The sequence below is a fragment of the Salvelinus namaycush genome, chromosome 5, assembly GCF_016432855.1.
Source record: "Salvelinus namaycush isolate Seneca chromosome 5, SaNama_1.0, whole genome shotgun sequence".
In the NCBI taxonomy this organism is placed as follows: Eukaryota; Metazoa; Chordata; class Actinopteri; order Salmoniformes; family Salmonidae; genus Salvelinus; species Salvelinus namaycush.
The window spans coordinates 4,695,719-4,708,800 of record NC_052311.1 but is presented as its reverse complement, the minus strand read 5'-3'; the positions used below and the strand labels follow the sequence as shown (position 1 = coordinate 4,708,800).

The following is a 13,082-nucleotide window of genomic DNA, read 5'->3' as shown; positions in this document are numbered from 1 at the left end:
TAGCTTTTATGGCTTTGTAGCAGGCCGTTTACTCTGAGCATGCTTTTCATCCGGACGTGAAAATACTGCCCCCTACCCCAAAGAAGTTAAACAGTGGAGGCTGATCAAGGGAAGGAGGCAAGGGAGAGGAAATCAGCATTAGACTATTGAAATGTAATCCAGACTGTTCCCCTGTTTCTCTGTCTCCCTCTACAGGGCTATGATAAGAGCATCTCCAAGCTGTAGACTACCCTGTCTAACGTCTCTGTCTCCCTCTACAGGGCTATGATAAGAGCATCTCCAAGGCAGAAGCCGTGATCAGGTTTGCCTTCCAGGCCTCCATCACGGTGCTGTGTATCGCCTGCCCCTGCTCTCTGGGCCTGGCAACCCCGACAGCTGTGATGGTGGGCACGGGGGTGGGTGCTCAGAACGGTATCCTCATCAAGGGAGGGGAACCACTAGAGATGGCACACAAGGTGAGAAGACACTACCAATCAGACAATAGTCTATCACTAATAATATCATATTGATAGTAAAAATCATTCGATTTGATATGTTATGCCTCGTGTTTGTAGTCAGAATCTGATTATTTGCGACTGTTGCAGTTACTGGGTGTATGTTATTAAATTGTCTGAGGATCGCTATACTATCGCTTCCCTTATTGCTAACTCATTACAGAAAAACGGTATATTTTCCAGATCCAGACAGTGGTGTTTGATAAGACGGGTACCATCACCTACGGAGCTCCTAAAGTCATCCAGGTGAAGATTGTAGTGGAGGGGAACAGGATGCCTCGCTCCCGTCTGCTGGCCATCGTAGGGACCGCAGAGAACAACAGTGAACACCCGCTGGGAGCTGCCATCACCAAGTACTGTAAACAGGTGAGTCTGATTCTGTTACCAAGTACTGTAAACAGGTGAGTCTGATTCCATCACCAAGTACTGTAAACAGGTGAGTCTGATTCCATCACCAAGTACTGTAAACAGGTGAGTCTGATTCCATCACCAAGTACTGTAAACAGGTGAGTCTGATTCTGTTACCAAGTACTGTAAACGGGTGAGTCTGATTCTGTTACCAAGTACTGTAAACGGGTGAGTCTGATTCTGTTACCAAGTACTGTAAACGGGTGAGTCTGATTCTGTTACCAAGTACTGTAAACGGGTGAGTCTGATGCCGTTACCAAGTACTGTAAACGGGTGAGTCTGATTCTGTTACCAAGTACTGTAAACGGGTGAGTCTGATTCTGTTACCAAGTACTGTAAACGGGTGAGTCTGATTCTGTTACCAAGTACTGTAAACGGGTGAGTCTGATTCTGTTACCAAGTACTGGTAACGGGTGAGTCTGATTCTGTTACCAAGTACTGGTAACGGGTGAGTCTGATTCTGTTACCAAGTACTGGTAACGGGTGAGTCTGATTCTGTTACCAAGTACTGTAAACGGGTGAGTCTGATTCTGTTACCAAGTACTGTAAACAGGTGAGTCTGATTCTGTTACCAAGTACTGTAAACAGGTGAGTCTGATTCCATCACCAAGTACTGTAAACGGGTGAGTCTGATTCCATCACCAAGTACTGTAAACGGGTGAGTCTGATTCCATCACCAAGTACTGTAAACGGGTGAGTCTGATTCCATCACCAAGTACTGTAAACGGGTGAGTCTGATGCCGTCACCAAGTACTGTAAACGGGTGAGTCTGATGCCGTCACCAAGTACTGTAAACGGGTGAGTCTGATGCCGTCACCAAGTACTGTAAACGGGTGAGTCTGATGCCGTTACCAAGTACTGTAAACGGGTGAGTCCACCTGAACCTCAGTCCTACAGCTGACAGGTAGGAGACTGGTCGTGAGTGGATCATTCCAAGTGTCTGGATGACTTCAAATATTTGTCATTGTCAATATCTGTCATTGTGGATCCAGATGAAGTGTTCTAATCTATCTCTGTATTAGGAGCTGGGTACGGAGTCCCTTGGTGCGTGTACTGACTTCCAGGCTGTGCCAGGCTGTGGAATACGATGCCAGGTCAGTAACACTGAGACCATCAGGAGAGGACCGTGACAGCTGTGTGTGTGTGTGTGTGTGTGTTAGGTCAGTAACACTGAGACCATCAGGAGAGGACCGTGACGGCTGTGTAATAAATTGTGTGTGTGTGTGTGTTAGGTCAGTAACACAGAGACCATCAGGAGAGGACCGTGACGACTGTGTAATAAACTGTGTGTGTGTGTGTTAGGTCAGTAACACAGAGACCCTGCTGAGACAACATCAGGAGGACAGTGACAGTGAAGACAACAACCAAAGAAACAGTGTTCTGGTCCAGATCAGTGACTCCAGAACCCGGCCAGGATCACACCCCCTCATCATGGACCCGCAGCCTCTCAGTGCGTACTGGGATATGTAGTGCAAAATAGGACAGCTATTTTCAATTGTTTTAAAGCCGAATGGAAAATACAATCTTAAATTAGCCCTTATTGTCAATTATTATTCACCATAAGGCCTGTTTCCACTGCATCGATTGAAATGCATGCTATACATTCTGTCTACAATCTAGGATATATTCTAGTCTAACCCCTATTATTCCTCTGTGTTCCTCTATAGCCCTGGTGCAGACAGAGAACCAGTAACCTCTCTGTGTTCCTCTATAGCCCTGGTGCAGACAGAGAACCCGTAACCTCTCTGTGTGTACCTCTATAGCCCTGGTGCAGACAGCATCCTACGTGGAGTTGATAGGGAACCAGTAACCTCTCTGTGTGTACCTCTATAGCCCTGGTGCAGACAGCATCCTACGTGGTGTTGATAGGGAACCAGTAACCTCTCTGTGTGTTCCTCTATAGCCCTGGTGCAGACAGCATCCTACGTGGTGTTGATAGGGAACCAGTAACCTCTCTGTGTGTTCCTCTATAGCCCTGGTGCAGACAGCATCCTACGTGGTGTTGATAGGGACCAGTAACCTCTCTGTGTGTACCTCTATAGCCCTGGTGCAGACAGCATCCTACGTGGAGTTGATAGGGAACCAGTAACCTCTCTGTGTGTACCTCTATAGCCCTGGTGCAGACAGCATCCTACGTGGAGTTGATAGGGAACCAGTAACCTCTCTGTGTGTTCCTCTATAGCCCTGGTGCAGACAGCATCCTACGTGGTGTTGATAGGGAACCAGTAACCTCTCTGTGTGTTCCTCTATAGCCCTGGTGCAGACAGCATCCTATGTGGTGTTGATAGGGAATCAGTAACCTCTCTGTGTGTTCCTCTATAGCCCTGGTGCAGACAGCATCCTACGTGGTGTTGATAGGGAACCAGTAACCTCTCTGTGTGTTCCTCTATAGCCCTGGTGCAGACAGCATCCTACGTGGTGTTGATAGGGAACCAGTAACCTCTCTGTGTGTTCCTCTATAGCCCTGGTGCAGACAGCATCCTACGTGGTGTTGATAGGGAACCAGTAACCTCTCTGTGTGTTCCTCTATAGCCCTGGTGCAGACAGCATCCTACGTGGTGTTGATAGGGAACCAGTAACCTCTCTGTGTGTTCCTCTATAGCCCTGGTGCAGACAGCATCCTACGTGGTGTTGATAGGGAACAGGGAGTGGATGAGGAGGAACGGACTGCAGATCAGACCTGATGTTGACGAGACCATGAATGAACATGAACGCAGAGGACGCACTGCTGTACTGGTGGCAGTCGACAGTGAGTACTGAGTAGCCTTAGGAGTTTCCAATCTTTAATCCATTGTGTTGCTGAGTGTATATAATCACTCTCCCCTCCCTCTCTCTCTCTCTGTCTCTCTCTGTCTCTCTCTGTCTCTCTCTGTCTCTCTGTCTCTCTCTCTCTCCCCCTGTCTCTCTCTCTCTCCCCCTGTCTCTCTCTCTCTCCCCCTGTCTCTCTCTCCCCCCGTGGGTCTCTCTCTGTAGGTCTTCTATGTGCCATGATAGCCATAGCAGACACAGTGAAGCCTGAGGCAGAGTTGGCGGTTCACACCCTGCAGGCCATGGGGCTGGAGGTGATTCTGATGACTGGAGACAACAGCAAGACAGCACGGGCCATCGCTGCTCAGGTAGGGGACTGGACTGGCTGGGTGGGGTTCAGAGGTCACGGGAGACTACATCGACTACTACATGCAAATATAATGTTTATGAATGTATCCACTGAACCAGAACATGTCACTCTGGATAACAGCATCTGATTAACAACCCAAATGGAAATGTGCTTTTATTGTGTCTTGTGAACTGTCATTTAGCTGTCTCTCTGTCTCCTCCAGGTGGGCATCAGGAAGGTGTAAATGTGGTTTGATTGTGTCTTGTGAACTGTCATTTAGCTGTCTCTCTGTCTCCTCCAGGTGGGCATCAGGAAGGTGTTTGCGGAGGTGCTGCCGTCCCACAAGGTGGCCAAGGTAGAGCAGCTGCAGCAGGCAGGGAAGAGGGTGGCCATGGTGGGTGACGGGGTCAACGACTCGCCCGCTCTGGCCATGGCAGACGTTGGCATCGCCATTGGAACTGGCACTGACGTGGCCATAGAGGCAGCTGACGTGGTGCTGATCAGGGTGAGGAGCTGAGTGGATGGATGTATATCTGTCTGGCTGGCTGATCGTCTCTACACGTTAATCTGTCTGATCGTCTCTACACGTTAATCTGTCTGATCGTCTCTACACGTTAATCTGTCTGGCTGTCTGATTGTCTCTACACGTTAATCTGTCTGGCTGTCTGATTGTCTCTACACGTTAATCTGTCTGGCTGTCTGATCGTCTCTACACGTTAATCTGTCTGGCTGTCTGATCGTCCCTACATGTTAATCTGTCTGATCGTCTCTACATGTTAATCTGTCTGGCTGTCTGATCGTCTCTACACGTTAATCTGTCTGATCGTCTCTACACGTTAATCTGTCTGATCGTCTCTACACGTTAATCTGTCTGATCGTCTCTACACGTTAATCTGTCTGATCGTCTCTACACGTTAATCTGTCTGGCTGTCTGATCGTCTCTACACGTTAATCTGTCTGGCTGTCTGATCGTCTCTACACGTTAATCTGTCTGGCTGTCTGATCGTCTCTACACGTTAATCTGTCTGATCGTCTCTACATGTTAATCTGTCTGATCGTCTCTACACGTTAATCTGTCTGGCTGTCTGATCGTCTCTACACGTTAATCTGTCTGATCGTCTCTACACGTTAATCTGTCTGATCGTCTCTACATGTTAATCTGTCTGATCGTCTCTACATGTTAATCTGTCTGATCGTCTCTACATGTTAATCTGTCTGATCGTCTCTACATGTTAATCTGTCTGATCGTCTCTACACGTTAATCTGTCTGATCGTCTCTACACGTTAATCTGTCTGGCTGTCTGATCGTCTCTACACGTTAATCTGTCTGATCGTCTCTACATGTTAATCTGTCTGATCGTCTCTACATGTTAATCTGTCTGATCGTCTCTACATGTTAATCTGTCTGATCGTCTCTACATGTTAATCTGTCTGGCTGTCTGATCGTCTCTACACGTTAATCTGTCTGATCGTCTCTACACGTTAATCTGTCTGGCTGTCTGATCGTCTCTACACGTTAATCTGTCTGATCGTCTCTACATGTTAATCTGTCTGATCGTCTCTACACGTTAATCTGTCTGATCGTCCCCACATGTTAATCTGTCTGATCGTCCCCACATGTTAATCTGTCTGATCGTCTCTACATGTTAATCTGTCTGGCTGTCTGATCGTCTCTACACGTTAATCTGTCTGATCGTCTCTACATGTTAATCTGTCTGGCTGTCTGATCGTCTCTACACGTTAATCTGTCTGATCGTCTCTACATGTTAATCTGTCTGGCTGTCTGATCGTCTCTACACGTTAATCTGTCTGATCGTCTCTACACGTTAATCTGTCTGATCGTCTCTACACGTTAATCTGTCTGATCGTCTCTACATGTTAATCTGTCTGGCTGTCTGATCGTCTCTACACGTTAATCTGTCTGATCGTCTCTACACGTTAATCTGTCTGATCGTCTCTACACGTTAATCTGTCTGATCGTCTCTACACGTTAATCTGTCTGATCGTCTCTACACGTTAATCTGTCTGATCGTCTCTACACGTTAATCTGTCTGATCGTCTCTACACGTTAATCTGTCTGGCTGTCTGATCGTCCCTACTAGAGGTTGACCGATTTATGATTTTTCAACACCGATACCAATTATTGGAGGACCAAAAAAGCTGATACCGATTAATCGGCCGATTTATTATATTATTTGTAATAATGACAATTACAACAATACAATTACAACAATACTGAATGAACACTTATTTTAACTTAAGATAATACATAAATAAAATCTATTTAGTCTCAAATAAATAATGTAACATGTTCAATTTGGTTTAAATATTGTAAAAACAGCGTTGGAGAAGAAAGTAAAAGTGAATATGTGCCATGTAAAAAAAGCTAACATTTAAGTTCCTTGCTCAGAACATGAGAAAGCTGGTGGTTCCTTTTAACATGAGTCTTCAATATTCCCAGGTAAGAAGTTTTAGGTTGTAGTTATTATAGGAATTATAGAACTATTTCTCTCTATACGATTTGTATTTCATATAACTTTTATTGGATGTTCTTATAGGCACTTTAGTATTGCCAGCCTAATCTCGGGAGTTGATAGGCTTGAAGTCATAAACAGCTCTGTGCCTCAAGCATTGCTAAGAGCTGCTGGCAAACGCAGTAAAGTGCTGTTTGAATGAATGCTTACGAGCCTGCTGCTGCCTACCACCGCTCAGTCAGACTGCTCTATCAAATCATAGACTTAATTATAATATAATAAACACAGAAATACAAGCCGTAGGTCATTAATATGGTCAAATCCAGAAACTATAATTTCGAAAACAAAATGTTTATTCTTTCAGTGAAATACGGAACCGTTTCGTATTTTATCTAACGGGTGGCATCCATAAGTCTAAATATTGCACAACCTTCAATGTTATGTAAAATTCTGGCAAATTAATTTCGGTCTTTGTTAGGAAGAAATGGTCTTCACACAGTTCGCAACGAGCCAGGCGGCCCAAACTGCTGCATATACCCCGACTCTGCTTGCATAGAACGCAAGAGAATTGACACAATTTCCCTAGTTAATATTGCCTGCTAACATGAATTTCTTTTTAGTTAAAATGCAGGTTTAAAAATATATACATTTACATTTTTTACATTTTAGTCATTTAGCAGACGCTCTTATCCAGAGCGACTTACAGTAGAGTGCATACATTTTTATTACATTTTACATACTGAGACAAGGATATCCCTACCGGCCAAACCCTCCCTAACCCGGACGACGCTATGCCAATTGTGCGTCGCCCCACGGACCTCCCGGTTGCGGCCGGCTGCGACAGAGCCTGGGCGCGAACCCAGCCCAGCCTGGGCGCGAACCCAGAGACTCTGGTGGCGCAGCTAGCACTGCGATGCAGTGCCCTAGACCACTGCGCCACCCGGGAGGCCCTTTATACTTGCGTATTCATTTTAAGAAAGGCATTGATGTTTATGGTTAGGTACTTTATTATATGCAACGACAAGTGCTTTTTTCGCGAATGCGCTTTTGTTAACTTCTCTGGGGCAGGTGGGACGCAAACGTCCCACCGGCCAATAGCCAGGGAAAATACAGCGCGCCATATTCAAATAACATGATATAAAAATCTAACTTTCATTAAATCACACATGTAAGATACCAAATTAAAGCTACACTCGTTGTGAATCCAGCCAACATGTCAGATTTCAAAAAAGTTTTTCGGCGAAAGCATAAGATGCTATTATCTGATGATAGCACAAAAGTAAACAAAGAGAGAAGGATATTTCATCACTGCAGGCACGACACAAAACGCAGAAATAAAATATAAATCATGCCTTACCTTTGACGAAATTCTTTTGTTGGCACTCCAATATGTCCCATAAACATCACAAATGGTCCTTTTTGTTCGATTTAATTCGGTCGATATATATCCAAAATGTCAATTTATTTGGACCGTTTCATCCAGAAAAACACAGCTTCCAACTTTCGCCAAGTCACTACAAAATATATCAAAAGTTACATGTAAACTTTACCAAAACATTTCAAACTACTTTGGTAATACAACGTTAGGTATTTTTAAACGTTAATAATCGATCAATTTGAAGACGGGATGATCTGTGTTCAATACAAAACGAAAACAATCTGACGCAACTTTTTTCGTAACGTGACTCTCTAAAAATATTTAGTTCATGTGACCCTCATTTACGATAGCCCTACTTCTTCACTACACAAAGGAATAACCTCAACCGATTTCCAAGGACTGGTGACATCCAGTGGAAGCGGTAGGAACTGCAAGCAAGTCCATTAGAAATCTGGTGTCTCTAAAAAACCTCATTGAAAAGACAGTGACATAAAAAAAATACAAATTCTGAATGGTTTGTCCTCAGGGTTTTGCCTGCTACATAAGTTATGTTATTCTCACAGACATGATTCAAACAGTTTTAGAAACTTCAGAGTGTTTTCTATCCAAATCTACTAATAATATGCATATCTTATATTCTGGGGATGAGTAGCAAGCAGTTGAATTTTGGCATGATATTTTTCCCGAAAGTGAAAATGCTGTCCCCTGCCCTCAAGAAGTTAAATCATCACCCATTTGGCAAAGTAGGCTGTGATTCGATGATAAATTAACAGGCACCGCATTGATTATATGCAACGCAGGACAAGCTAGTTAAACTAGTAATATCATCAACCATGTGTAGTTAACTAGTGATTATGTTAAGATTGATTGTTTTTTATAAGATACGTTTAATGCTAGCTAGCACCTTACCGTGGCTCCTTGCTGCACTCGCATAACACGCAGTTTCCTTGTGGAGTGCAATGTAATCGGCCATTATCGGCGTCCAAAAATGCTGATTACCGATTGTTATGAAAACTTAAAATCGGCCCTAATTAATCGGTCGACCTCCAAATCAAATTTATTTCAAATAAAATGTATTTATAAAGTCCTTCTTACATCAGCTGGTATCTCAAAGTGCTGTACAGAAACCCAGTCTAAAACACCAAACAGCAAGCAATGCAGGTCTACATGTTCGTCTCTACACGTTAATCTGTCTGGCTGTCTGATCGTCTCTACACGTTAATCTGTCTGGCTGTCTGATCGTCTCTACACGTTAATCTGTCTGGCTGTCTGATCGTCTCTACACGTTAATCGGTCTGTTCGTCTCCACACGTTAATCTGTCTGATCGTCTCTACACGTTAATCTGTCTGGCTGTCTGATCGTCTCTACACGTTAATCGGTCTGATCGTCTCTACATGTTTTTTTATTTTTTTTATCCCATTTTCTCCCCAATTTTCGTGGTATCCAATCGCTAGTAATTACTATCTTGTCTCATCGCTACAACTCCCGTACGGGCTCGGGAGAGACGAAGCACAACCCAACCAAGCCGCACTGCTTCTTAACACAGCGCACCTCCAACCCGGAAGCCAGCGCACCTCCAACCCGGAAGCCAGCCGCACTAATGTGTCGGAGGAAACACTGTGTACCTGGCCCCCTTGGTTAGCGCGCACTGCGCCCGGCCCGCCACAGGAGTCGCTGGAGCGCGATGAGACAAGGATATCCCTACCGGCCAAACCCTCCCTAACCTGGACGACGCTATGCCAATTGTGCGTCGCCCCACGGACCTCCCGGTCGCGGCCGGCTGCGACAGAGCCTGGGCGCGAACCCAGAGACTCTGGTGGCGCAGCTAGCACTGCGATGCAGTGCCCTAGACCACTGCGCCACCCGGGAGGCCCCTGATCATCTCTACATGTTAATCTGTCTGCCTCAAATTCATTTTTGAAGAATTGCGCACTTTTATTGTAATGGTAAAGCTCAGTCTGTCTTGAATACTAAGTTTTCCTCTCTCCCCCCCCGTGTCTCTTTCTCTCTCCCCCCCGTGTCTCTTTCTCTCTCCCCCCGTGTCTCTTTCTCTCTCCCCCCGTGTCTCTTTCTCTCTCCCCCCGTGTCTCTTTCTCTCTCCCCCCGTGTCTCTTTCTCTCTCCCCCCGTGTCTACAGAATGACCTGCTGGATGTGGTGGGGAGTATTGACCTGTCCAAGAAGACCGTCAAGAGAATCAGGATCAACTTTGTGTTTGCTCTGGTCTATAACCTGGTGGGGATCCCTATCGCTGCTGGTGTGTTCATGCCTGTTGGTCTGGTTCTCCAGCCATGGATGGGTTCTGCTGCCATGGCCCTGTCCTCTGTCTCGGTGGTGCTGTCCTCTCTACTACTCAGATGGTGAGTTACCAGACCAGGTGCCAGTTTCCCATCAAGCTGTGGTATTTCTGTGTGTTAGCTCTCCTCGGCACCTTAGTTACTCTAAATCCAGCACTGAACTACAACTTGTAGTGTCTTATTGTTTCTGTATCTAACTCTCCTCTCTCTCTCTGTTTGTAGCTACACTAACTCTCCTCTCTCTCTCTGTTTGTAGCTACACTAACTCTCCTCTCTCTCTCTGTTTGTAGCTACACTAACTCTCCTCTCTCTCTCTGTTTGTAGCTACACTAACTCTCCTCTCTCTCTGTTTGTAGCTACACTAACTCTCCTCTCTCTCTGTGTTTGTAGCTACACTAACTCTCCTCTCTCTCTCTGTGTTTGTAGCTACACTAACTCTCCTCTCTCTCTGTGTTTGTAGCTACACTAACTCTCCTCTCTCTGTGTTTGTAGCTACACTAACTCTCCTCTCTCTCTCTCTGTGTTTGTAGCTACACTAACTCTTCTCTCTCTCTCTGTGTTTGTAGCTACACTAACTCTTCTCTCTCTCTCTGTGTTTGTAGCTACACTAACTCTTCTCTCTCTCTCTGTGTTTGTAGCTACACTAACTCTTCTCTCTCTCTCTGTGTTTGTAGCTACACTAACTCTTCTCTCTCTCTGTTTGTAGCTACACTAACTCTCCTCTCTCTCTGTTTGTAGCTACACTAACTCTCCTCTCTCTCTGTTTGTAGCTACACTAACTCTCCTCTCTCTCTGTGTTTGTAGCTACACTAACTCTCCTCTCTCTCTGTGTGTTTGTAGCTACACTAACTCTCTCTCTGTGTGTTTGTAGCTACACTAACTCTCTCTCTGTGTGTTTGTAGCTACACTAACTCTCTCTCTGTGTGTTTGTAGCTACACTAACTCTCTCTGTGTGTTTGTAGCTACACTAACTCTCCTCTCTCTCTCTGTGTGTTTGTAGCTACACTAACTCTCCTCTCTCTCTCTCTGTGTTTGTAGCTACACTAACTCTCCTCTCTCTCTCTCTGTGTTTGTAGCTACACTAACTCTCCTCTCTCTCTCTCTGTGTTTGTAGCTACACTAACTCTCCTCTCTCTCTCTCTGTGTTTGTAGCTACACTAACTCTCCTCTCTCTCTCTCTGTGTTTGTAGCTACACTAACTCTCCTCTCTCTCTCTCTGTGTTTGTAGCTACACTAACTCTCCTCTCTCTCTCTCTGTGTTTGTAGCTACACTAACTCTCCTCTCTCTCTCTCTGTGTTTGTAGCTACACTAACTCTCCTCTCTCTCTCTCTGTGTTTGTAGCTACACTAACTCTCCTCTCTCTCTCTCTGTGTTTGTAGCTACACTAACTCTCCTCTCTCTCTCTCTGTGTTTGTAGCTACACTAACTCTCCTCTCTCTCTCTCTGTGTTTGTAGCTACACTAACTCTCCTCTCTCTCTCTCTCTCTGTGTTTGTAGCTACACTAACTCTCCTCTCTCTCTCTCTCTCTGTGTTTGTAGCTACACTAACTCTCCTCTCTCTGTGTTTGTAGCTACACTAACTCTCCTCTCTCTGTGTTTGTAGCTACACTAACTCTCCTCTCTCTGTGTTTGTAGCTACACTAAGCCCAGCGCTGAGCTGCTGGAGTCTCGTCTGGGCAGTCAGAAGAGAGACGCTGCAAGCCTATCAGACGTCAGCGTACACATCGGCATGGGCGAGCTGCGCCGTTCCTCCCCCAAGCTGAGCCTATTGGACCGCGTTGTTAACTTCAGCCGCGCCTCCATCAACTCCCTCCAATCAAAGCACTCCCTGAACAGCATGGCCCTCAGCGAACCCGACAAACACTCATTGCTGGTGGGGGAGGCCCTCTGCGAGGAGGAGTTTGTCTGAGGCTAGGTTATGCTAAGCTACTCTAGTCTATGCTAATTTAAGCTTGGTTTAGCCATTTTATGCTTGACTAGGCTACGCTAAGCTAACTTAAGGTAGCGAAGGCTAAGTGGGTTACATAAGTTAATTGCCCCATCCATCTACACAGGTGCCCCCAGGGTGACATCTTTTGACTTGAAAAAGCCTTTCTGTTGCCCCACACCGTCTGACTGACAGTGTGCACTCCAATGGGTGCCTGGGAGGGCTTCATGTTCACTCTACCGCTGCCTGTGTCTTTTGTCAATGGCCACTTGTACCCTCAGGGGAAGGGGTCTTACACTGGGGTCTTATAGGAGCTCGGACTCTTTGTCCAGGGTGTTAAGAGCTTCAGCTGAAAGACGATGCAGGTGTCATTAGGAAGACTGCACTGCAATCTTTTTCTATGTGCTTATAATATGAAGGTTTGCAGAGACAATCTTTTGACATTTATCCAAAGACACCCTAAAATGGTGCCCCATGTTAAAGTGTACTTAGTGTGACAAAAAAACAAAAATCCTTCTGAGGCAGCAGAAGTGTATTAAATATACTGTTGTATATTATGATTGTATAATTAAGCAATGAGGCCCGAGGAGGTGTGGTATATGGCCAATATACCACGGCTAAGGGCTGTTCTTACGCACAATGTAACACGGAGTGCCGGGACACAGCCCTTAGCCGTGGTACATTGGCCACACATCACAAACCCCCGAGGAGCCTTATTGCTATTATAAACTGGTTACCAACGTAATTAGAACAGTAAAAATAAATGTCATACACGTGGTATATGGTCTGATATACCATGGCTTTCAGCCAATCAGAATTCAGGGCTCAAACCACCCATTTTGTAAGGAGAGTATTTATATTAGCCTTATTTAAAGACAAAAACAATTATCACAGTACTTATTTGTACTTTGTCATATATTTTCCTTGGAAAACGAAGGAATGTTGTTGAGGATGTTTGTTTGTTTGTTAGAAACATGTTTGTCATCCATATGTTTCCAACATAAACA

At 45.2% G+C, this 13,082-nt stretch overlaps 2 protein-coding genes across 6 annotated transcripts in view; one reads left to right on the top strand and one right to left on the bottom strand.

The window, feature by feature from the left end:
* Window positions 1–12,755, top strand: part of LOC120047848 (copper-transporting ATPase 1-like) — a 42,648-nt gene extending 29,893 nt beyond the window's left edge. For 2 of the 5 annotated variants that reach the window (XM_038993397.1, XM_038993396.1), the window contains exons 16-24: window positions 261–455; window positions 678–860; window positions 1,925–1,996; window positions 2,205–2,352; window positions 3,505–3,651; window positions 3,876–4,018; window positions 4,301–4,504; window positions 9,990–10,210; window positions 11,784–12,755. In XM_038993397.1, coding sequence (XP_038849325.1) covers window positions 261–455; window positions 678–860; window positions 1,925–1,996; window positions 2,205–2,352; window positions 3,505–3,651; window positions 3,876–4,018; window positions 4,301–4,504; window positions 9,990–10,210; window positions 11,784–12,057 — 1,587 coding nt within the window. In that variant the 3' untranslated portion in view covers window positions 12,058–12,755. Of the gene's footprint in view, window positions 1–260; window positions 456–677; window positions 861–1,924; window positions 1,997–2,204; window positions 2,353–2,665; window positions 3,652–3,875; window positions 4,019–4,300; window positions 4,505–9,989; window positions 10,211–11,783 lie in introns of those variants that run through there. The other 3 variants (XM_038993398.1, XM_038993400.1, XM_038993399.1) reach the window with 3 other exon arrangements.
* The window catches only part of LOC120048907 (probable E3 ubiquitin-protein ligase MID2), a 1,198,409-nt gene that overhangs the window by 722,201 nt on the left and 463,126 nt on the right, over window positions 1–13,082 (bottom strand). The gene's annotated exons all lie outside the window — the stretch shown is intronic.